Raw genomic sequence first — 27437 nt, forward strand, 5'->3', positions numbered from 1 at the left:
TTTAAATTTGTATAAGTCGATTCATCACTGAAAAATTTATAAAATACTTAAGAGGATCCATATATATATATCTATATAAGTAGAAGACCTAACTCTAAAATGTGAATTAGAAGAGGGGATTATCAGCTGTTTATCATGTAACTGTTCTGAAGATTTAAAAACAGAACAGTTATTAAATTTATGGCTCTTCTGCAGTACTAATCAAAATAGCACTTGTTTCATAATGAAATATTGACACAATTCAGTTGTTACTTCACCTCAGAGCAACACTACAGTTAACTACCATATGAGACACCAGAAATGTCAACATAAATGGAAACAGCCTCATGAAAAATGAGTACAGAAACAAAAAAGTCAAGTCATCAAATAATGTTGTAATAATTTATCATACCCAACATAACTTAGCTGACATTAAAACAAAAATTAAATATGATCTTAACATAAATATTTATTTGTATAGAAATATACAAAATATGGCACAAAATCGAAAAAGAGGAGTGTGAGAATATGATCTGTTCAATGGTCTTGAAAAAGAATGACAAAAAGTAGACATGGTGAGGAACATCAAATATGGCCTTTCTGATGTTGTTTTCAGAGAGAGGTAGAGAGATAGAATGTTTAATAAAAATATGTTAGACTTTTTAACCACTTTCATTTTGTTTTTAGTAAACTTGGGCAATGCCAGGTAACCTTGCTAGTAACAAATAAAACAAAAGAATGATGTTTGAATTAATGATTGTTATTGTAGATGTAAGCAGGTTAGAATAATAATTACATGTTCACGCTGTCATTGTGATCTTTTCAGTTAAAAAGAAGAAAGGAAAAATGAAAAACTACTCTCTCCATCATCACATACATGCTATAACTCACAGATGCATATCATTTTTTTGTTTAATTAAGTCAAACTTTATGAGAATAGAATGGAGTACGTTTTTGAGTGGGTAGTATATTTGCTGATCTAGTTAAAAAATAATGGAACATGGTGAATGAGTTTTATGTTGATGCCAATGCTAGGGCGGTATCCTCTTACCTCTCCAATCCATGATGGAAGGAAGGGAATTTTTAGGTGAATTCATCTACAATAATTTGTCTACAAATGTAATGCAACTATTGATGCAGTTTGTCTACAAACCATTCTTTTTTTTTTTTTAAATGTTTACATAGAATCTCTACTCTAATGTAGTTTGTTATCTAGCTTGCTTTTTACTGTGCACACTTTTCATTCATACATGAATTAGGTGGTTGGAGGAAGAGCAAATTAAATAAAGAGCAAATAATAAGAGAAGTAGTAGTAGGAGACAAATGATGTAAATAATTAAAAAGAGAAAGAAAGTGGAGAGAGGGTGGAAAGCATGAGATATGATATAAGAATTTCATAAATATTTGCATGTTTGTTTGAAAGCAGCAGCAGTAGTAAATTGGAATTTCCAAGTATGAAAATCTATATAAAATTCTGCTTGTTTCTCCCTTAGTTGATCTGTATGTTACACTTTGAAAAAAGCGAAATAACATTTTTGAAGGCCAAACTGCTTAAAAAAAGACCAAATTTGCAAAATTTGGCTTTAAAAAGGCCAATCTGGCAATCCTGGACAAGAATATGAGAGTTACCTTATTTTCGAATGTTATTATAATAATTGTTGTAATGGTGTGAAAAAGGAACTCCTAGTAATTTCAACATGCAGTGATTCTTCACTGAAAAAGAAGTCAGTGAAATATTATGCCTATCCGCTATACTTTCCCCATAACATATCAATTGAACTTATATTAAATAGAATACTTATTGTTATTATTTTTTTTTAATGAAGAGTAGACAATGATTGTGGATGCATTATCGGCAGCTCCCATAACTCTCACTTCTCCTTATTTGTCCCTCAGTCTTCATTTAGAATGAATGATTTTTCTGACAAAGTGAGAAGAAAAAACTGTTCTAAGTTGGCAGTATTTTTGCGTGAGCAGTTGCCTGAGATGTCGGAAATTTTCTGTTCCTATTTCTATCCTTGTAACCATGTCACTAATAAGGGTGCTGGAGGTAAACGTTTTAACTGGGTTGACATTATCCGCCTGATAGTCAGGGACCTGAACTTGGATTAACGATTAAGGAGGCTGTTCTCTCAGCAGGTGCAAAGTACTGGGGCTGCTGTACTGCCATTTGGTGAATGGATTCTTGATGATGCAGTAGCTTCTGGTGGGGTTCTCGATGCCATATTAGTGGGTAATTGTTACAGCTTTACCCTAACATGGGCTACAAAACAAATATTTCTTTGTTTCTTGTTCTCCCTTACTTTCCTTCTCTGCCCTGCTCTTACCAAGTCTGTCGACCTGTTCCACAAATCCCAAAACTCCATCATTAAAAGTCTCCAGAAAGAATACACAATTAAACCCAAAACTCCAACTTCCAATATAGACCACCACTACAATATCTCTTTCTCCAACATCAGGGGTCTATGTTCCAATCTTCCAGAGGTTGAAACCAATTACAGGAGACCAAACCAGACCTATTATTCCTAAGTGAAACTGGCATTGGACTGACTATTTCCCTGGATGAGTTCGTAATTAAAGGATACTCTAACTTAATATAAAAATCTAACCCTAAAGATCACCATGGAATACATGTCTACATTAGAGATGGCTTTCCATGTGGTAGGGACATCTCCAGAGAAGACCCTAAATTACCCTATATGTGCTTCCAGGTCGCACTTGTTCACACCACTGCGTTTATATTTGCCCTCTATCACTCACACACAGTGGAGTTACTATCTTTAAGAGCATATCTGAGAAAATTGAACACATCCTATCTGCTCATCCTTTGGCTAACATTTATATCTGTGGAGACTTTAATGCTCACAATGTGGAATGGTTAGCCCACTCAAACAAAACAAATGATGAGAAGTTCTGTCACAATTTCTCCATTACTTATGACCTAACTCAGATTGTTCACCAACCCACTCATGTATCCGACACTGATGGTCAGTATGCAAGTCTTTTAAGCCTTTTTCTCACAATTTGCCCTGAGCGATGTTCATCCTCCATTCTGTCTCCACTGGCATTTTCTGACCACTCAGTTGTATCAGTTAAGATAAAAATAAAATGTAATAAGTTCTCAGACGTACCTCTCCATCATAAAGTATATCTATACTCTATAGCTGACTGGGATAGATTCTGTACATTTATATCAGATCTACCTTTGCATTCCATGTTTAAAAAGAATGTATCCGCTATAGTATCAGACCTGATGGAATGATTAATTGTAGGTATAGATTGCCTCATACCCTCAAAAAAATTCCAGCAAAAACCTAACAGCCAGACACTGTAACTGCCTGTCCTTACTCAGTCCTCTTCCTTATCTATTTCATAACACTTACAAAGTTGTTTAAACGTTGTCTTATGGAGAATTGCCTCCCAACACCCTGAAAAACCTCATCAGTATATCCTGTATTTAAAAATTCAGGTTATCGGTCATCTCCCTCTCAGTACAGATTAATAAGTTTCCTGTGTGTCATGAGTAAGTTGCTGGAATCTGTGTTAAATAGAAAAATAGTCAACCACTTCAGCAAAAATAACGTTCTTAGTGACATGTAATATGATTTCCATTCTACTAGATCTACAGCACATGTGCTTACAGTTATATCTCATAGGATTAGCGAATTTCTCGATGGTAGCTTCCTTCCTAGAGCAATTGCTTTTGACAGATCAAAGGCCTTTCATAGGGTATGGCATAAAGGTTTACTTCACAAGATCTCCAACTACGGTATAGCTGGAAATGTCTTCTCAATTATTAAATCATTTATCTCTGATAGGTTCATAAGAGTAGTGGTTGATGGGCAGAAATCAGAAGCTCTCAGTATTGATGCTGTAGTCCCTCAGGGGTCCATCCTGGGCCCAACTCTCTTCCTGCTCTACATCAATAATCCCCCAAATCACACCCTAAGATCATGCTGATGAGATTACCATTTATGGCAACACTTCAAAGGCTGTAAATGATCGTTCTCTCTGATTCTCTCTCCTCTGATCTTGAGCACATGGTGCAATGCGGAAAGAAATGGATGGTTAATTTCAATGCATCTAAAATAAAGCTTCTATCTTTACATCATTAACACTCTGATCCCCGCCTGGCATCAGTTGAAATGAATGGCTCTTTTGGGGAGGTTCCATGTTTTGACAAGCTTCTGGGTCTGGCCTTTACCCCTGATCTGAGATGGAACAGATATCTGTTGCCAAGGTTACTGGAAAAGTAGTGGGATCATTCTACCACTCCAATAGATATCTCACTGCTGATGCAATTCTCTACCTATCCTACTTTGAGAGAGTTCAAAATAGACTTTGTAGCCTAGTGGGGAATGCCCTTTTCTCTTCCCTGCAACCTCTTTCCCACAGAAGAGACATTGTGAACCTGTCTCTGCCTTACTGTTATTTTCATAGCAGTGCTCGTCTGAGCTCAAATCTATGGGTGCCTCTCGCCAAACTTTCATGAAAAACACTTGTCTAACTGAAACCACTATCAATAATTTCCTCTAATCTTTATCTGTGCCTAAACCTAAACTTAAGTTCCATAAACAAAGCTTCTTTCTTAGAACTGCGCGCCTGTAGAACTCTTTTCCATTTCCCTGCTTTTCAGCTGACTACAATATGGTCATCTCTAGATCCAACATGAACAAGTTCTTGATGAGTGTCCCCTTAAGTAATCCAATTTACCAAATTTCCACTTCTAACGATTACTATGACATTGTACAATTAACTACTTGATTAACCCTTATCCTCGAGTGGCCTTCGGGCCTTGATAAGTGGTGACTCCTTTGTAAAAAAAGAAAATGTAAAAAAAGCAAGAAATAAGGGGGGGGGTTAAAAAAGAACATTGTCGGCTCTATATTTAAAATACAATGTACATTTTTCACAAAAATGTTAATAAACTTATATTTATGTGTTTTTTTTCTGTCCAAAAAACTAATTTTTGGAGCTATCCAGAAAAATATCAGCCCTTCAAAACATATTTGTTGATTTATTATAATCTATTTCTCATTCCATGGAATTTCCACTGGTCCTGCTAGTATTTAATAATATATAAGAAATATTGAGCCAAAGCATATTTTCTTTTCAGTTCAAAAGAAATTCTCTACTCTTCTTAAAGAATTTATGTTGTATATTAATTTTAGATATTAAATAAATATACTTTATTCAATTTTTATGAATAATTATTTAACTTTGATAACATGTCTCCCTTTTATTTTTATCTTTAAAATTTTGCAAAAAGTGCAAAGTATAGTAAATTTTCTTTTAAAAAGATGTGGCACAAGGCTAAAATTGGGTGGGTGGGATGGTGTTCGACTGTTGTCCTCTTGATTTATTCTCTAAACTAGTTTTGTACAACAAAATACTACATTCAATATATAGGTAAAACCTACTTAAGATTATCCTCAATGTTTTTTATTTGCAAAAATATATGTACAAAATTATTAGTTGGAGGTGGGGGTGCTAAAAAAACACTTGAAAAAAAAATAAATGCTACGTGCGGTAGTTAGTAGGATTCTCTCAAATTTATCTAGTTATGAGCACCATTGTGTACACAGCATGTAGAAGGAAACACATGAAACTGTGGTTTATCTGTAATATTAGAAAGTCTACTTGTAAAATCTCGAGTAAAATTTTACACAGGATCGATAGTGTTATTCATTTAATTTTTTAGGGTTCTTTACAATGTGGGGGTCTTCATTTGTGCGAGATAACTCATGTTTGTAGCCTTATCTTTTTCTCTGTATATTTAGTATGTTTTTATATTTATCATCTACTATCATAGATATAACAATACTTTACACACTTCATACAATGATTCAAGCAAACTACACCACAGTTTTAATTTGAAATCATTTTTCTTACAATTTTTAAAGAAAAGAATTTTTCTCTAATTGAGTTGATGCACAAATGAAGACAATTTGAGAAATCTGGCGTAATCTTAAGTAGTACAAAATATTTGTAACTTTTGTTGACACAAATAATAATAAAAATTTAATCAATCTAAAATGTGAGGAAACATTACAAACAAACATGTCTACCACATTTCCACTCACTGTCTCTCTCTTTCGCCTCATCATTCTCTCACCTTCATCATGTGTCTATATTTAAACATATATTTCAGAGGTGGAGTAAGACTCACATGATTTGAATAAAAAATTATACAGGCTTAAGAAGAATGAATGGAATCTGACACATACATAATGATAGATTTTTTGCTGACTAAAGCTTATCAAATTAAACAATGGAATTTAGTGACAGTTTATATAACTTGTTTGGTTGCTTCGTCTGAAAATGTGTGTATGTGAGATTATATATATATATATATATATATATATATATATATATATAACTACTTAATTTACTCACATAAAATTAATATACGAAAGTATAGATTTATGCGTAAACTTTAAGTATTTACTTCAAAAGTGCTCAATACGTAGGTAGAGCTAGTTAGTAATTTATAAAATATATATGGCGATTAAGCTACACTGAATATTCGGCGTTTCATCCACTCTAGGACTCCTCAGGCTTATGCGCATAAGCCTGAGGAGTCCTAGAGTGGATGAAACGCCGAATATTCAGTGTAGCTTAATCGCCATATATATTTTATAAATTACTATATATATATATATATATATATATATATATATATATATATATATATATATATATATATATTGCATTGTGTATTCCCACCATTACCCGGGAAATATAAAATAATATAATTGGTGTTAATCTGAGAAATTATAAAAGAATGATTTAATTTAAAAAAAAAGAAAAAGAAATTAAATGAAAAAAAAACAGCAAACAAAATAGCTCTATGTATTTGGTTACTGCTCCTCTCATATCGTTTAATGTAAGGGCTTATTCATAAAAATAAAAATCACTACACCAAAAAATGAAAAAAAAAACGTAAATGCAACTCCAAGATATTTGTGAAGATTTCCACGATTAGTGAAAAAGAAATCCTTCTAGGTAACCCTGGAAAACCTCATCAGTATGCCCTGTATTTAAGAATTCAGGTGATAAGTCATCCCCCTCTCAGTACAGACCAATAAGTCTCCTGTGTGTCATGAGTAAGTTGCTGGAATCCACAATAAATAGAGAAGTAGTCAACCACCTCAGCAGAAATAACCTTCTTAGCGACACGCAATATGGTTTCCGCTCTGCTAGATCTACAGTAGATGTGCTAACGGTTATATCTCATAGGATTAGCGAATCTCTCGACAAAGGCTTCATTTCTAGGGCAATTGCTCTCGACATATCAAAGGCCTTCGATAAGGTATGGCATAAAGGCCTACTACACAAGATTTCCAGCTACGGTATAACTGGAAGTGTTTTCTCGGTCATTAAGTCATTTCTCTCAGATAGGCTCATAAGAGTAGTGGTTGATGGGCAGAAATCAGAGGCCCACAGTATTAATGCTGGAGTCTCTCAGGGGTCCTTCTGGGCCCAACTCTCTTCCTGATCTACATCAATGATCTCCCAAAACACATACTAAAATCTTTTGTTGACATCTATGCTGATGACACGACCATCTATGGCAACACATCAAAGGCCGTAAATGATGATGTTCTCTCTGATTCTCTCTCCTCTGATCTTGAGTGCGTGGTACAGTGGGGAAAGAGGTGGCTGGTTACCTTAAATGCATCTAAGACCAAGCTCCTATCTACATCATAAACGCTCTGATCCCCATCTGGCATCAATTGAAATGGATGGCTCTCGTCTAAGGGAGGCCCCAGGTTTTGATAAGCTGCTGGGTTTGACCTTTACACCTGATCTTAAATGGAACACATTGTGGCCAAGGTCGCTGGGAAAATGGTGGGATCCTTCTACCGCTCCAGAAGATATCTCACTAATGATGCAATTCTCTATCTATATAAGAGCCAAGTACGTCCAAAGATGGAGTACTGCTGCCACATCTGGGTGGGAGCTGCTAACAGCCTATTCTGCCTTGACAGAGTACAAAATAGACTTCGTGGCTTGGTGGAGGATGCCCTTTTCTCTACCCTGCAACCTCTTTCCCACAGAAGAGACGTAGCGAGCCTGTCATTGTTCTATCGTTATTTCCATGGCAGGTGCTCGTCTGAGCTCCATTCTCTGGTCTCCCCTCGCCAATCTTTTTCAAAAAACACCCGACTAGCTGAAACCACCATCAATAATTTTCCCCACTCCCTATCTGTGCCTAAATCAAAATGTAGATATCATGAACAAAGCTTCTTTCTTAGAACTGCACGCCTGTGGAACTCTGTTCTGCTTGCCTGTTTCCCTCCCGACTTCAACCTGGATGTCCTCAAGTCCAACACAAACAAATTCCTGATGAACCGCCCCCCTAAGTAATGACACCTTACCAATTCTCCAATACTATTGCTACACTATCCCTTTGATTACTGTACACACAATAACCCTTATCCCTGAGTGGCCATTGGGCCTTGATAAGTGGTGAACTCCATGTAAAAAAAAACAAAAAAACTGTTATTGTGTTCCCATCAAGTGGACATCTATTGAGTGCAAAAATTCTAATTTCCATATTTTCTATTCATTTTATTTGTATTTTTATCTCCGTCCATTACGTTTGAAGGTTTTAACATATTAGAGCAAAATGTGATATTTTTATATTGATAATATTTAATCAGTAACACTTTTTATGGCCGCCATTGTCCACCTCTACCAGTTACTGTTCGTTCCAATAACAAACAAGAATTTGTCTCCTGTGACTCAAATTAACCAATCAACCAGTTAAAATTAAGGAAAATCATTTACCTTGAATATTTAAAAATTATAAGCATGTGCTTGTCCCCTCCCTTAGAATATTTGCCGACTTTACAATATTTTTGTATGTTTAATTTATTTTTATTTTACTTTACAAAATAGAAATAACATCAAAGTGTAGCATCTATTTTGATACTATATTTTTTTTATTATAATTCATTGTATTATTATTTTTGTTTTGTTTTGTGGTATTATTTTTGTCCTGAGTACTCCTCATGGAGAGGCAAATAAATGGAACAACATAGTAAATGGTAAAAGCTCAGAATGGTTAACAGACGTTAATCATAAATTAAAAAAAAAGAAAAGAAAACAAATATCTCAAATCAATTAGAAAATTAAACAGTAATAGTATGTTGAAAAGTAAATAAAACAAATAATTAAAAAAAAAACGTAAGAGGTATTTATGTCCTTACAAGCGCTGGAAGATTTTTCCAAAGGTTTTATAATGTTCTTACATAATGTTCATAGCATACAGAATGGTCTGTGTATAGGAAAAATCGTTTTAGACTGCAGCAATTTTTATGCCTTGTTTTTGGAAACCAGCATTTTTCATACATTAAGAACTGGCATTATGTCTTACTCCACCCTTGAGAGGAGGCAAGTAAATAATAATATATTGAAAAAAAAATTATCCATAATCAATTATTCTGCAAAAAAAAAAAGAATAAAAATATATTTATTGTTTTTTTTAGTTTTTTTTTTGTTCATGGATACAAGACTGACAATATAAGTAGCAAAAAAATATACATAAAATAAACATGGGAAAATCGCAAACAAATATCATTTGCACTCTGTATATGAGATGCTGCTAAAAAAAGTGAAGAAATTTGAATTCTTTGTCAATAAAATAAATTTTGTCACCATTTTTCCAAGAAAATAACCAGAAAAGATGACAAAGAGAATGTTAAACTACTACTTGTCATATTTGGGCTAATGAATCTTTGCCACATTTGAGCATGCTTGATAAGGTTCAGCAGCATATCTGTAATTTTGTTGACATCATCCTTTCTTCTTCTATATACCCTCTCTTTCATAGACGTAATGTTGCTAGTCTCAGTCTTTTCTATAAATACTATTATGGTATCGTTTTTCAAAATGGTCTGATCTGTTTCTTGCTTCCTTTGTTACAGCCCGTTTAACTTGTTGGTCTAATAGTCGCTGTTTTTGTACCTCATTATAATGTATCTTCTTTTTAAGAACTGCAGACATGTGGGTCTCTGGTTGATTGTTTTCCTCCTACCTATAGCCTTGTTCTTTTCAAAACTAAGGTCAATAGGTATCGCTTGTTTTTGTGATAATAATCTTTCATTCTTTTTAGCACCTTGCAATAAGTGGCTTCATTCTTTGTCTGAAGCTATATAAAAAAAATATTTGAAAAAAAACATGAAAAGTAGGTGGTGAAGAAGATCAGCTAAATTTTCAAGAGCACTAATTTGGCTGAACATTTTGATAAGGTACAAACCCTCTTCAAAACATTATCTTATGAAACATTTTATGTACCTTAAGTACCTTTTTATATATTGTATTAAATTGTGTCTTCCTTTTCTTATCTTTTCAGCAACTTAAGGGGCCTTGAATGTTTCATGCGACTTGAAGAGCTTGTTCTCGATAGTAACTGCATTGATGATAACACACAATTTCCAAGACTGAATCGGCTCCAAACGTTAACATTAAACAAGAACAAAGTATCCTTTCATGAAAGTTCAGTTGAGTTTATCTTGTTTACATTTTATATGAACTTGTTTTGTGACATAATTTAAAAAAAAAATACATTGCATTTAACAGCATGGTAGGGTAATAATCGGCTGTTACTCTGAGGGGTCATTCCTCTTGCATCTTTTTTTCTTTTTTTCCTTCTCTCTTTATTCTCCTTCTCATCCCATATGCCTGTCCATCGCCACCCCCTCCTTTCTCTAGTCAACTTGAATTCTTCCTCCCCTTATCCTTTCTAGCTTTATTTCTATACTTAACAATTTTACTCAACGACATTGTCCCACTTTTTCCTCCCTCTTTTTTTTTTTTAGTTATTTTTCTAATAAATACAAATATCATTTGTATAGTTTCTGCATTGTGTCAGATGCAAACCTAACTAACTCATCTCATTTGAAAAGGCCTTTTTTGTTGTTGAAATAAATTTATAATGAGATTGGATTAAGTTTGTGTTGTATTTTTTCTTTTAACTATTATGTATGCTATGCTTTCCTAAGGATTTTTTACAAAAATTGCCTTATCCTTTTAGATTAACACTTTATATATATATATATATATATATATATATATATATATATATATATATATATATATATATATATACTATAGTATTTAGTATAATTATTATAGTAAAAAATAATTATGACAGCCCCTTTAAGAAATTCGTTTCTTATCGTTGAGCACTTTCAGTTGAATTAAAGTCAGTCAATTTAGCTCTTATGCATAGATCATCGTATAACGATTAGATCACTGTCTGACTGACGTAAATGAACATTTAAAATTAAGATGTTTAAATTCAACATTATTTCACGCGGTTAATGGTAGCCGAATGGATTGAGTCTTCGCTAATCGAGCCAAAGATGTCTTGTGTTGCGGGGTTCAAATCGTTCGACTACCATTAATCGTGACACCCTGCACTGAAGATTCCCGAAAAGATGAAACACTAGTGTCTGTAGGTATTTAATTATTATAGTAAAAAATAATTATATATATATATATATAAATATATATATATATATATATATATATATATATATATATATATATAATCTCAATATTTAAATGTGGGTATGTATAAATAATGTCATCACCAGATTTAGCATCTTTACCTTATCACATGGGTTTTTTGTTAGCCTATTTTAAAGCATCTCTTTGCTCATTTCAGGAAAAGTTTTGTTTTGTTCCAGGCTTTTTAATCATCCCTGATTAACACTTCCCTGGTCTTATATGAGCATCCTCTTCCACATCTACCAGGCAACACTAACTTGGTAAATCTATCCACCACTACTATTCACATGTGCAAACCAATAATTTTAAAATCATGCAGACTCAGTTAAATGATGGTAAAGAGATACCATCGGGATTCTGTCTGAGATCTGGACCCCACACACCATAATCATTTAATTTTTCTCCAATTGCAATTTCTCCTCAATTGTATGCAAATAACACAATTTTATATTGCATCTTAATTATTTTTCCTGAACTTTCTCAGATAAACAACTTAGAAAATCTAATTTGTAAACTGAAAACAGCTTTTCCAGGCCTCAAATATCTCAGCCTTCTTGGAAACCATGCATGCCCCAACGAATTGACCTGTTCAGAAAATGATGATAATGATTATCAAAGTTACAGGTAAGATGGTTGTCGCTTATACTTAACAATGAATCAAAATCTGAATAAGTTTTAGTTTATAGATTCTTGCAATTTATATAGTTTTGTTTTCTTTGGACTATCTTCCTATCAACATTGATATTTATGCAATGATTCGACTAATCTACCTTCCAGCTTTCACTCTGAATGATGTTTTTATTTATTTCAATACTAATGGGAGCCATCACTGCATTACATGGAAAAAATTCAGCAACTAAGAAACTCCTACTCTCAGCTCTAAACCACATATTACTATTCTTAATTTATGTGCTTTTCTTTTCAAGAAAACTAATTATTTTGTTGGTATTTGGACTTACCTCTAAAAGCATGCAATAGACACAAAAGGCTGCATTTAAAGACATTTTAAGTAAGTGTTATGTCAAATTAATTTACATACTGTGACATGAAGTAATTTTAAGGAATAAGTAGGTTAATATTATTTTTTTAATATGATTATTTATTTGAAATCGGAAACATGTAGTGTAATGTAGGAAGTAATTTCATAAGTCGCAAGAGCTATTTAGGTTATAAACGAAAAATGCCTCCATTGTAAAAGTCTTCCTAGTTTGAATAAGTATTTTTAAAAAACAAAAGTGAATTACATTTTTTAGTGTAAGGAATACGATGTAAAAATTAAAGCAAAGAACTTGCTAGTCAGAATCAAATAATGATTTTCAGATTCATATATTTGTCACATATTGAGAATTTGATTGACTTAATTTTATGATTTGACACCTGTATATCTCTGTTCTTGTACTCCCACCAGAAATTCTTTAGATGATCATGCATGTGTGATATTCCTGAAGGGTTTGTGCAGTCATGTGACTGGTGCAAATATACTAAATGAGGAGTATTTCTATCCTGCAACATGAGTACATGTGTGCCAGGTTTCAGGTAAACTTGGTCGATGTGTTTCATCAAGATGTTGACTCTGTAGTCCTGGGCATCTCTTTTGAACTTTTTGTCCAATTTTACATTGTGCAATGTCTTGATTACATTTGCAAGGGTCTTGTCTGATGACTGCTCCATCGCTATGTTGATTTGCTCATATAAACTGTCGACAGCAGTCAGTTGAATCTTTTGCAATTGAAATTCGAAATATTCTGATGTTTTAGTTTTTGTATTCTTTTGATAAAAACAATATGAAATTATAATTTAATTAAGAGAAGCATCTTCATTTCTTCATTTATTGTTGTTGCTTAATTAGCATGTACCTTGTGGTGGGGAATTAAAGAAGGTTTTTTGCTAGTAACACGAGTGAGGTTGAATTTATGAAAGAATGATCCTTTCTTTGTTGTGGGACTTCAATCTATGCAATTCTTTTTTTACCAAAGAAATAACCTTGTAATTATTAAGCATTTTCCTACGATTTCTTTTTCAAAACTTGACGCAAAAATGCGACGCTTGTTTCTTTGTGAGAAATGATAATTTTCTCTTTTTTCTTCATGTTGCAATCCACTGCTGTGTCGGCAGGGAATTATTTTTTTTTGTTTTGTTTTCCTCGCCCCTTTTTTCCTATGTACTGTCTTCCTGCTTGCTGGTTCAAAAATTGCTCCTTATTTTCTTCAGCTTCCTCCCTGTTTGGAAACTTCCAGCCCTTTATATTTGAAATTTATAATATAATTTTAAAATTAGAAGAACATTTACTAACAAGTCTCCTATTGTAATTGTTGTGTTTATGAAGCAAAATATGATAGTAATTGATTGAATCGGACAACAACTTTGGACTTGTATGAGTGGGATGAACACAGTGCACTTGGGCATGTTTATGTAAGAAATAAATTCAAACAAAATAAACACAGTGGAATTAAAATATTACTTTGTTTTGTACTGTGATATATATTTTTAAGAATTGTTTTTTATTTAGTATCTTTGTTAATTCAAGGAAAAATATCTTTTGTAATAACATTTTTGTGTAACACAAATAAAATAGCAAAGATGTGTGCATTCAGGTATCAGTTTTAAATAGTTGATCTTATTACAAAACCAATAACATGTTTGAAATAAACAGGTTATGTTGGAGATTTTAGTCACAGTTTGCCTACATTTGATAGGGTTTTTTACTATTAAAAATTATGTTTTTAATTTTATTATATGTTTAATTGACTAAATTAAAGCAAGTGTAATTGCAATATGATATGGCAGCTTCTCTATTAAAAATGTGATTATAATTTGTTATTACAATTATAATTTGTTATTACAATTATAATGTAATTTTATTATAATTTTGATTGACAAAATTTAAGTAAGTTAATTGTGATGTGATGTTAAAAATCAGAATTATAATTTTATTATACTTGAAATTGACTAAATTTAAGCAAGTGTATTTGCTATATAGTTTTGGCAGTTCTCCTTTTAAAATTTATGATTATAATTTTATTATTATTTTAATTGACTAAATTTAAACAAGTGTAATTGCGATATAATATTAAAAAGTATGATTTAAATTTTATTATAATTTTAATTGATTCAATTTAAATAAGTGAAATTGCAATATGATACGGCAGCTTCTCTAATAAAAATTATGAATATAATTTTTTTACAATTTTTTTGACGAATTTTAGCAAGTGTAATTGAGATACAATATTAAAAATTATGATTATAATTTTATTATAGTTTTGATTTACTAAAGTTATATTTTAACTTACTAAATTTAGGCATGTGTAATTGCAATATGATTTGGCAGCTTCTCTTTTAAAAATTATTATTATAATTTTAATCGACTAAATTTAAGCAAGTGAAATTGCAATATGATTTAGCAGCTTCCTTACTAAAAAAATATGAATATAATATAAGCAAGTTTAATTGCAATATGATATAAAAATGCTAATTATAATTTTGTCATAATTTCAATTAAAGCAAGTGTAATTGAATAATGTTATTTAAAATTATGTTTATAATTTATATAATTTTAATTGACCAAATTTAAGCAAGTGTAATTGCAATATGATATTAAAAATTATTATTATAATTTTATTTGATGAAATATAAGTAATTTTAAATGCAATATGATATTAAAAATTATGATTATAACTTATGATAATTTTAATTGACTAAATTTAAGCAAGTGTAATTGCAATATAATATTAAAAATTCTAATTTTTATTTTATTATAATTTTAAGCAAGGGTACTGCAATATGATATGGCAGCTTATCTATTAAACATTATGATTATAATTTGATTATAATTTTAATTGACTAAATTTAAGCAAGTGTAACTGCAATGTAATATTTAAAATTATGATTATAATTTTATAATTTTAATTGACTAAATTTAAGAAAGTGTAATTGCGGTATGATATAAAAATGCTGATTATAATTTTTATAATCTTAATTGTGTTTATTTAAGCAAGTGTAATTGCAATATAATATTAAAAATAGTGATTATAATTTATTATAATTTTAATTGACTAAATTTAAGCAAGTGTAACTGCAATATGATATTAATAATTGTGATTATAATATATTATAATTTTAATTGACTAAATTTAAGCAAGTGTAATTGTAATATGGTATTAAAAATGCTATTATAAGTTTATTATAATTATTTAAAGGGCTAAATTTAAGCAAGTGTAATTGCAATGTGATATTTCAAATAGCGATTATAAATTTATTATAATTTTAACTGACTAAATTTAAGCACATTTAATTGTAATATGATTTGTTGTGATATGCAGAGGCCTGATGATGTCCATAGTCAGCTCTTTGTGTGCATCAAATATTCAAGTATCAGTCATAGTACTAAGAAATGTTATGAGAAAGGGGGATAGTTTTTATATGATGGTTAAAGGAGACGCCAGCCAGTTATTTTTGTCCTTTCTCTGTAAACTTGCTCTGATATAAATTCTAGACAATTGTGATTTTTTTTTTAATTAAAGCTGATTTTCTCTGAATTAAAGGAACCTATAAAATTAAAAAATAAAAAAAATTTCTCCTCATTTTGTGCAGGTATTACGTTCTCTCAGAAATGGAACATCTCAAATTTTTGGATTCATCGCCTGTTCGTCCATCAGAAGTAAAGGAAGCTTCAAGAATTGGGAGTTTGATGAAAGTTGCCAAACCAGTTGCAACTCAGGTAGGCAATTAAAAGATTTTATTAGGTGGATGTTTAAAGCGATTTTTGTTTTAGTCTTTTAGTGATGAGAAACAAAGTTCTTTAATCTGGGTTTGGCAGTTTTTAAATTTATGTTTTCTATTGGTTTTAGAGCAGAACTATAATATTTAATTTTTGACTTTTTAAATGTAATTCCAGTAAAAATGAAGTATCATGGTTCATTTGTGTACTTTATCCAAAGCAAAACATGAATTTTCGACTTTGTTGTATGAAAAAGCTGAAAGTAAGACTGGAAGATTGTGAAGAATAAATGTTTGGATAAAGATCTACTTTGCTGTGGAATTGGAAAGTCATACTCAAGAATATCATGTCACAGAATATGTAAATAAATGATATTTTTGGCTGGGAAATGACAGTGACCAAGATGAAAAAAACCCCACTCTTTTGATCGTTACACTAGACATCATTTTTCAAGGACCGTTTGTTGTAATCAAATACTTTTTCAGGAAATTTTGAAACTTTATTTAATCCACTCAGAAGTAGATTGCTCATATTTTACATTCCAAATTATAGGTGTAGAATATTTTTTTTTTTTACTTCTGTCTCAAACAAGCATAACGGTTACTTTGATAACGGTCAGATTTATACAAAGACAATTTGGGTGTAATATGTTTATTCATACAGGAAAGAATATTAGAATAGAAAATCTGCATCTAGAGACTTCTACAATGAAGGAGGTGGAAATGTGTTGCTAGTTGGGTGGGTCGAGGATTTTCAAAATATTAAACTCTCATTTTCTTCCTTCGCTATGACATAACATTTATACCCAATTTATTTTAAATGTTTTTGTGGTTCTTGACAATAACCAAAGGCATTATTGTCATCTAAACTGGCCCTATCAAAAGCAGAGACCATGTCATAAACCCATGCCATAGACCCATGTAAGCAATTTAAACATAATTAATGACAAAAAAATTACAAAAATGATTGTTTTGAATGAAAAGAATAAAACATATTTATAAATGTGCTATGGTGTGAAAGAGATTTTCTCTGAGTGAATTGTTCATGTCTGTAAGTTTGAAAAGTTAATTATGTTCTTTTTGTAGAGTGGAGAAAAAAGGCATGAGTGTTCAGTCAGTGCGAATACGTGTGTAATTCAGTAGTAGATGATGCGTGAACATACATCAGCGATGGAACGATTCCAATAATTTTCCGATATAATTACTGATTCTGATTTTGCTAAAACCTCTACATATTTAGTTATCGAGTGACATGCAGAGAACTTTTTTTAGGGTAGGTGCTCAAGTGAAAAAAGTGTCTCAGTGGGGCATAGACCTATAATACATTCCTCTGAAAAGGGCACTTTTAAAACAGGAGTAAAAGGAGCAGATGCTTGGCACTCCTAGCACCACCGCCCCTCTGCATGTCCCTGGTAAAAACTTATGTTATATGTGCATACATTTTTGCAAATATGACAGCTACACTTGTGGAAGAATCTATAGATTTTAGTTTCACTGGTAGTTTAAAATCAATGAATATTTATCATTTTATTATTAGTAAAATTAAGAAATTAAGTTTTAAACAAAAGCAATTAAAATATTCGTTTTTAGCATCTAAGAATAGGCACAATTTCTTCAGATTCTTAACAATAAAATGTTCCAATATTTCTGATTCCAATTAATCACCCCACCACTAGTATGCATGCTTGCAGTAAATGTTGCAAATATGTCATTACGCTCTGCTTCCATTTCTTTCTGAGTAATGTAATAATATGCTTACAATCTCTCTTTAAATTCTGACTTATGTAGTGATTGATTCTTTTAAAGGAATTTGTTTTTTGAACACTAAGAGATGATTTTACATGTGGATATAATACACGATTTTTAATTTAACAAGTTTTTAATTTCTCGCCTGAGCCTCATTTTGAACAAAAAACGTGATCGCTTTTTTTAGTTTAATTTTGGAACGTGACTTTTACTTGTACAATTGATTAATATTGCATTTCATTTGTATGCTAGAAGCATTGTCCAGGGAATTCTATATGGCTTGTCCAGAAGAGATGCGATATGTTGATTTAATACTTGAGTGTGAAACAATGGAAGACCTACTTGTTAAGTTAAAGACTTGAAGAAATCCTATAAAAAGTGAATGTTAATGTTACCAAAACAAGACCAAAGAAAGAGTCCCCTGCTCAGGCTGTGGAAAAGGAATCTGGGATAATTCAATTTTTAGTAAACAATAAAGATAGTGGAATTATAAGTAGGTTGAGAGATGATAATCTGTTTGTGTGCAAGAAATATGAGTATCGAGACTGATGAGCACTGAGGGTGTGAAGTAAGTATATTTAGATGCTGACGTTATTGAGGTTGTTCAGAGGTTTTATTACCAGTGTAACTCAAGAAGGAAGTCAAATGATCAAGTGTTAACTATACCACACCTCCAACTCACAATTTCCGGAGTTAAATGTGACACACTGCTGTTAAAACTTGTTACTCCACTATCCAATTCTAAAATTAACCCAGTCTCTGAAAATCAGGGTTTTTTTTTTTATATTTAAATGGGAATCATCCATTTGCATATGAAGTGACAAGATTACCAGCATATAAAAAGAAGCACCAGCCATTTTTTTTCTTTTCTTCATTTTTTTTTTTTTTGTTTGCACCAGATACTACTGGCTGCAGAGAGAACAGGTTTGTACCAAAGTTTTAAGACATTTAATCACCCCACCCCTCCTTCCGCTGATCTCTTGGATCATTCACATTAAGTAGTCATCCAACTTTCCTGGGGGATCTTCGCAGTGTTTCTTGTTGCTCATTATTCTTTGGATCTCATCCAATCAATGTAATGTCAAGAAATATCTTGGTACATCATCCACCTCGATATTGTACTATGGTCATGTCCTAGTTTGTCTATTTTGTTGTGCAACGGCTCCAGGGGATTTAACCCACGCTTTCTCTCCAACTCGTAAAAATTCTGGCTTGTCAGATTTTTCTGCTAGCACTTTAACTTTAAGATGTCGCCATTGCTACTTAAAGATTGCCTGATGCAGTGGTTTTCTCAAATTTAGGTATCATATTGAACCAAAGCACTGCTTCTGCAGATAATATTCCCCCTCTCTTGGCAGTGGCTTTTATAGTTTTGTGGTTCTGTTCTACAATATCATTTCCACTTGATTGATAAGCTGCTCTATAATACTGCCTGATATTCCACTTATCCAACATACACTGAAATATCTCCGAATGGAATGCTACCCCATTGTCTATCAGCACCTCTTCAACTAGTCCATGCTCAAAAAAAATATTTTCCAATTCTCTTGCAATGATGTCTGCTGTTTCTGCTCAAATCTCTCTCTAAATCTGATATCAATGATCTCCCAAATCACATTCTACGATAAGTTGTTAGCATTTATGCAAATGACACAATCATCTATGGCAACATTTCGAATAGCATTAATGATCATCATTTCTGTTTTTTTCTCTCTTCCAACCTGAAGCATGTAGTACAATGGTAAAAAGGTTTCTGGTTACTTCTAATACATTTAAAACAAAACTACTATCCTTTCATCACCAATGCTCAAATCTTTATTTTGCCCCAACTAAAATAATTGACTCTACATTACTAGAATAGCTCATGCTGGTTATGTATGCATTTATGTGTACAGCTAAACTTATCAGAAATCTACTAATGAAGGTCACTGATTAATGTTTGCTTAGTGACACATCTGCCACTGATGGCAAAATGGGCAAAATGCCCACACCCCTTTTTAGCAAAGTGCAAACACCCACCAGCATGTTATCTCTGAAATCGGCGGATATAGGTGATCATGTGACCACTCAAAATGTCCGGAATTGCCACATTATGGGCGTGGGTGGGTCAGTAATATATTATAATGTCCTAAAATCAATGGTTTTCAAGATATTTGCAATAAACTAATTTCTGCATTGTACTGCACTCTGATCTTTGTTATATTACTTATGTACATTATCCATATATTTTTAGTTTAATTTTGTGGATTTTGACACTTTGTGCTCTTACTACAACCACAAAACACCACACATTTTAAGTTCTTTTCTCTGCAAGTGCATGTCTTTGTACTCCTACATGACGTTGGGCATTTGCATGGTAGTGGTAAGTCATCTGGTCTGCATGGTACAGGCAGTATCACAGGAGTTATGCCAAGTTCTGTTGTTTCAGATCCAAACTTGAGAAGATCTAGTTTAATTATTACTGGATTTGGGGTTTCTAACCACAATCTGCAATGTAGATATGTTCGTTTTATGTGTTCTTGTAGTGTGGAAGAACAACACACAAGTTGGTTAAAGCAAAGTTCTTTCCTAGAATTATCGTACTGCTCCCATCAACACTCATCAAATGTTGAACAGTCAGTTTTATTTAATCCAGAATTTTTCAGCATTACTTATCATCTTCGGCAACAATTCCTCTGCACCAAACTCTTCCAATAGAGAGAGATCCATTAAAGCCTTCAGATCAGCCAGCTTTGAACCCACCTTGCTGTCGCACCGACTTAATGTGTGAATTGCTGCGAGACACAACACCAAATTGCTGTTCAGTTGATCAGTCAACAGGCGAACAGGCATAGTCTTCGTTCTTCCTGTTGCCAAGCTTTACATAGTTTTATCTTGAAAACCATGTATTACTGACCCCCCCCCATAATGTGGCAATTCCAGACATTTTGAGTGGTCACATGATCACCTACACCTACACCCAACGGTTTGCTGGTGGGTATTTGTACTTCACTAAAAAGGTGCATGGCCATTTGCCATCAGTGGCTGATGTGTCACTAAGCAAACATTAATCAGTGACCTTCAATTAGTAGATTTCTGATAAGTTTAGTTGTATACATAAATGCATACATAACCAGCATGAGCTACTAGAGTACATGAGGAGGCCCCTTGCTTTGAAAAATTTCTAAGACTGACCTTCACCCTAGACTTGAAATGTAAGATTTACATAAAATTTCCCTCTTTTGCTCCCTATAGCCTCGTTCTCATAGTAAAGACGTTGCTAGTCTTTCTTTGTTCTATCTTTACTGTTGTGGTAGGTGAAGTTGCTTGTCTTTCTTTGATTGATTGTTATTATGGTAGGTGAAGTTGCTTGTCTTTCTTTGATTGATTGTTATTATGGTAGGTGAAGTTGCTTGTCTTTCTTTGATTGATTGTTATTATGGTAGATGAAGTTGCTTGTCTTTCTTTGATTATTATTATGGTAGGCGAAGTTGCTTATCTTTCTTTGATTGTTATTATGGTAGGTGAAGTTGTTTTTTTTTCTTTAAATGTTATTATGGTAGGTGAAGTTGCTTGTCTTTCTTTGATTGATTGTTATTATGGTAGGTGAAGTTGCTTGTCTTTCTTTGATTGATTGTTATTATGGTAGGTGAAGTTGCTTGTCTTTCTTTGATTGATTGTTATTATGGTAGGCGAAGTTGCTTGTCTTTCTTTGATTGATTGTTATGGTAGGTGAAGTTGCTTGTCTTTCTTTGATTGATTGTTATTATGGTAGGTGAAGTTGCTTGTCTTTCTTTGATTGTTATTATGGTAGGTGAAGTTGCTTGTTTTTCTTTGATTGATTGTTATTATGGTAGGTGAAGTTGCTTGTTTTTCTTTGATTGTTATTATGGTAGGTGAAGTTGCTTGTCTTTCTTTGATTGTTATTATGGTAGGTGAAGTTGCTTGTCTTTCTTTGATTGATTGTTATTATGGTAGGTGAAGTTGCTTGTCTTTCTTTGATTGATTGTTATTATGGTAGGTGAAGTTGCTTGTTTTTCTTTGATTGTTATTATGGTAGGTGAAGTTGCTTGTTTTTCTTTGATTGTTATTATGGTAGGTGAAGTTGCTTGTTTTCCTTTGATTATTATTATGGTAGGCGAAGTTGCTTCTCTTTCTTTGATTGTTATTATGGTAGGCGAAGTTGCTTGTTTTTCTTTGATTATTATTATGGTAGGTGAAGTTGCTTGTCTTTCTTTGATTGATTGTTATTATGGTAGGCGAAGTTGCTTGTCTTTCTTTGATTGTTATTATGGTAGGTGAAGTTGCTTGTCTTTCTTTGATTGATTGTTATTATGGTAGGTGAAGTTGCTTGTCTTTCTTTGATGGTTATTGTGGTAGGTGAAGTTGCTTGTCTTTCTTTGATTGATTGTTATTATGGTAGGTGAAGTTGCTTGTCTTTCTTTGATTGATTGTTATTATGGTAGGTGAAGTTGCTTGTCTTTCTTTGATTGTTATTATGGTAGGTGAAGTTGCTTGTTTTTCTTTGATTGATTGTTATTATGGTAGGTGAAGTTGCTTGTTTTTCTTTGATTGTTATAATGGTAGGTGAAGTTGCTTGTCTTTCTTTGATTGTTATTATGGTAGGTGAAGTTGCTTGTCTTTCTTTGATTGATTGTTATTATGGTAGGCGAAGTTGCTTGTCTTTCTTTGTTATTATGGTAGGCGAAGTTGCTTGTCTTTCTTTGATTGATTGTTATTATGGTAGGTGAAGTTGCTTGCCTTTCTTTGATTGATTGTTATTATGGTAGGTGAAGTTGCTTGTCTTTCTTTGATTGATTGTTATTATGGTAGGTGAAGTTGCTTGTCTTTCTTTGATTGATTGTTATTATGGTAGGCGAAGTTGCTTGTCTTTCTTTGATTGATTGTTATTATGGTAGGTGAAGTTGCTTGTCTTTCTTTGATTGATTGTTATTATGGTAGGTGAAGTTGCTTGTCTTTCTTTGATTGATTGTTATTATGGTAGGCGAAGTTGCTTGTCTTTCTTTGATTGATTGTTATTATGGTAGGTGAAGTTGCTTGTCTTTCTTTGATTGATTGTTATTATGGTAGGCGAAGTTGCTTGTCTTTCTTTGATTGATTGTTATTATGGTAGGTGAAGTTGCTTGTCTTTCTTTGATTGATTGTTATTATGGTAGGTGAAGTTGCTTGTCTTTCTTTGATTGATTGTTATTATGGTAGGTGAAGTTGCTTGTCTTTCTTTGATTGATTGTTATTATGGTAGGCGAAGTTGCTTGTCTTTCTTTGATTGATTGTTATTATGGTAGGTGAAGTTGCTTGTCTTTCTTTGATTGATTGTTATTATGGTAGGCGAAGTTGCTTGTCTTTCTTTGTTATTATGGTAGGCGAAGTTGCTTGTCTTTCTTTGATTGATTGTTATTATGGTAGGTGAAGTTGCTTGTCTTTCTTTGATTGATTGTTATTATGGTAGGTGAAGTTGCTTGTCTTTCTTTGATTGATTGTTATTATGGTAGGTGAAGTTGCTTGTCTTTCTTTGATTGATTGTTATTATGGTAGGTGAAGTTGCTTGTCTTTCTTTGATTGATTGTTATTATGGTAGGTGAAGCTGCTTGTCTTTCTTTGATTGATTGTTATTATGGTAGGTGAAGTTGCTTGTCTTTCTTTGATTGATTGTTATTATGGTAGGCGAAGTTGCTTGTCTTTCTTTGATTGATTGTTATTATGGTAGGTGAAGTTGCTTGTCTTTCTTTGATTGATTGTTATTATGGTAGGCGAAGTTGCTTGTCTTTCTTTGTTATTATGGTAGGCGAAGTTGCTTGTCTTTCTTTGATTGATTGTTATTATGGTAGGTGAAGTTGCTTGTCTTTCTTTGATTGATTGTTATTATGGTAGGTGAAGTTGCTTGTCTTTCTTTGATTTATTGTTATTATGGTAGGTGAAGTTGCTTGTCTTTCTTTGATTGATTGTTATTATGGTAGGTGAAGTTGCTTGTCTTTCTTTGATTGATTGTTATTATGGTAGGTGAAGTTGCTTGTCTTTCTTTGATTGATTGTTATTATGGTAGGTGAAGTTGCTTGTTTTTCTTTGATTGTTATGATGGTAGGTGAAGTTGCTTGTCTTTCTTTGATTGTTATTATGGTAGGTGAAGTTGCTTGTCTTTCTTTGATTGATTGTTATTATGGTAGGCGAAGTTGCTTGTCTTTCTTTGTTATTATGGTAGGCGAAGTTGCTTGTCTTTCTTTGATTGATTGTTATTATGGTAGGTGAAGTTGCTTGTTTTTCTTTGATTGTTATTATGGTAGGTGAAGTTGCTTGTCTTTCTTTGATTGATTGTTATTATGGTAGGCGAAGTTGCTTGTCTTTCTTTGATTGATTGTTATTATGGTAGGTGAAGTTGCTTGTCTTTCTTTGATTGATTGTTATTATGGTAGGTGAAGTTGCTTGTCTTTCTTTGATTGATTGTTATTATGGTAGGTGAAGTTGCTTGTTTTTCTTTGATTGTTATTATGGTAGGTGAAGTTGCTTGTCTTTCTTTGATTGATTGTTATTATGGTAGGCGAAGTTGCTTGTCTTTCTTTGTTATTATGGTAGGTGAAGTTGCTTGTCTTTCTTTGATTGTTATTATGGTAGGTGAAGTTGCTTGTTTTTCTTTGATTGTTATTATGGTAGGTGAAGTTGCTTGTCTTTCTTTGATTATTATTATGGTAGGCGAAGTTGCTTGTCTTTCTTTGATTGTTATTATGGTAGGTGAAGTTGCTTGTTTTTCTTTGATTATTATTATGGTAGGTGAAGTTGCTTGTCTTTCTTTGATTGATTGTTATTATGGTAGGTGAAGTTGCTTGTCTTTCTTTGATTGATTGTTATTATGGTAGGTGAAGTTGCTTGTCTTTCTTTGATTGTTATTATGGTAGGTGAAGTTGCTTGTCTTTCTTTGATTGTTATTATGGTAGGTGAAGTTGCTTGTCTCTCTTTGATGGTTATTATGGTAGGTGAAGTTGCTTGTCTTTCTTTGATTGATTGTTATTATGGTAGGTGAAGTTGCTTGTCTTTCTTTGATTGATTGTTATTATGGTAGGTGAAGCTGCTTGTCTTTCTTTGATTGATTGTTATTATGGTAGGTGAAGTTGCTTGTCTTTCTTTGATTGATTGTTATTATGGTAGGTGAAGTTGCTTGTCTTTCTTTGATTGATTGTTATTATGGTAGGTGAAGCTGCTTGTCTTTCTTTGATTGATTGTTATTATGGTAGGTGAAGTTGCTTGTCTTTCTTTGATTGATTGTTATTATGGTAGGTGAAGTTGCTTGTCTTTCTTTGATTGTTATGATGATAGTTGAAGTTGCTTGTTTTTCTTGGATTGTTTGTTATTATGGTAGGTGAAGTTGCTTGTTTTTCTTTGATTGTTATGATGGTAGGTGAAGTTGCTTGTCTTTCTTTGATTGATTGTTATTATGGTAGGCGAAGTTGCTTGTCTTTCTTTGTTATTATGGTAGGTGAAGTTGCTTGTCTTTCTTTGATTGATTGTTATTATGGTAGGTGAAGTTGCTTGTCTTTCTTTGATTGTTATTATGGTAGGCGAAGTTGCTTGTCTTTCTTTGATTGTTATTATGGTAGGCGAAGTTGCTTGTCTTTCTTTGATTGTTATTATGGTAGGTGAAGTTGCTAGTCTATCTTTGTTCTATCAGTATTGTCATGTTAATTATATATTGCTAGTTAATCTTTGTTCTAGTGTTATTATCATGGTAATGTTGTTAATTATTCTTTTTTCTAGCATTAGTATGCCTGGTGATACCCGTCTAACACTTTCACTTCAAGCATTAAACAAATCGTTCGTACATTGTTTTCAATAAACATGTGCTTCTGTTGAAATAAATTATTTTAGAACTTTTAAGCGATCAAGAAACAACTAGAAGTCTTTTTACATACATGCGTGGTGACTGGTCTTTCATTCTTTGTATCATCATTTTTCCATGTGTGGGCACTAACCCCTTGTGGTCATTGATCTGTTTGACTCAAGACGAATCTACTCACACATGGAACATAATGGAGACTTGCAAAGGTTTGAAAGGTTTTATTGGAGAGAAAAAGTTTGTTCACGAGAAGAGACTAATTCCTTCTCATGTGTTCTTTTTCTTGGGAATTGAGAGACGCAGATGGCAGACATTGGGAAGATGTTCGTTTAGATTGTCTCTCCATTTTCAGAATGTATGTCATCTCTCTTGCTTCCTGAATCCGACTGTCAAGAAACTTTGTTCTGTGCCTCAAACCACAATCAATGTTATAGATAATGGCCCTTACACTAAAGTCACATAACCTGCTGATGAATAAAATCGGAAGATATGACTGGAAGTATCGCATTGCAGAGGCAAATTAAGTGATTCTATTTTTTCCCCTACAGACAAGAAATTATTTTCCATTTGAACATGTGAAATTAAGAGAGAATTTCTTATTGAGGAAATAAAGTAAAAGATGTTTATATTTTTTATAAATTTAATTATTTATTATTAAAATTTTAAATTTAAGATAGCTAAACCAATATGTGCTTTTTTTTTCTTAAAAATGTTATTAAAAAATAGCATGATACCCCTCTGCACCATTTTTTCTTTAAAAACATAGTTTTAGTAAATAAAAAGTTTAGGAGCGATATCAAAAGTCTATTGAGTAAATAATGTATGGAACTGAAATAGGAATTTGATTTATTTATTTGGTGTAAATAAGCTTATTGAAAAGAAAACACAACTTCCATTTTGCTTGATATCTTATTTCAAGTTTTAAGCTCCCTCGTGTATATAATATATAACTGCTTAATACTCTATAGTTTTGCAATAGTGTATAATGTACACTTATCGCAAGTGTTTCATTCTATCAAAGGAATTCATCATACTAATAGCCTGAGTAGTCTTTGAGTAGAAAAAACAAAAAAACAAACGTTTGCGTAGCTCACTTGCTTTAAGTATGCATTTTTATACTGTTACATATATACACATAAATGCTTATATATTTGCGGAATATTATGGTTTGTTTTAAAATTAAAAACATTTTTATGTGAAAAAAAAACTTAACGTCTATTTCAGTAGTAAAAATCATAAATATGCTTTATTAGTTTGTTTTAACACAAAAGTTGTGGTTCTAAAATTGAGGGAAATGACAAAAAATGAAATGGATTTTTCATTAGATTTATAAAAATAACTTGTAAAATTTGAGAAAAGATTGACTTTTTATAAAAGAAAAAAATGTAATCATGTTAATAGCTAAAAATCTGTAAAAAAATTTTTTAAAGTCTTTTATTATTAACAGTCTAACTGTTCAACAGATCTTGCTGCTTTAAACAACATAATTTCTATGTAATAGCATTTGACACTTTATTTTCGAGTGTGTTTTGTCTAGGGAGCTAACCTTTGAATCCCTGTTTCCATCTTGCTAACTGCAGGTGGTCCATTTGTTTTTGCCAGGTTATCCCTGACATGTACTTATGTAATCCTTGCCAATATTCATACTAGT

At 32.3% G+C, this 27437-nt stretch overlaps 1 protein-coding gene across 2 annotated transcripts in view; it reads left to right on the forward strand.

Moving 5' to 3' along the window:
• The window catches only part of LOC145248024 (leucine-rich melanocyte differentiation-associated protein-like), a 58731-nt gene that overhangs the window by 29741 nt on the left and 1553 nt on the right, over positions 1-27437 (forward strand). For both annotated transcript variants that reach the window (XM_080109734.1, XM_080109733.1), the window contains 3 exons: positions 10340-10466; positions 11984-12123; positions 16090-16216. In XM_080109734.1, the coding sequence (XP_079965860.1) occupies positions 10340-10466; positions 11984-12123; positions 16090-16216 (394 nt within the window). The remainder of the gene's footprint in view (positions 1-10339; positions 10467-11983; positions 12124-16089; positions 16217-27437) is intronic.

The sequence above is a fragment of the Euprymna scolopes genome, chromosome 26 (assembly GCF_053919585.1).
Source record: "Euprymna scolopes isolate OS-2025 chromosome 26, ASM5391958v1, whole genome shotgun sequence".
Lineage (NCBI taxonomy): Eukaryota > Metazoa > Mollusca > Cephalopoda > Sepiida > Sepiolidae > Euprymna > Euprymna scolopes.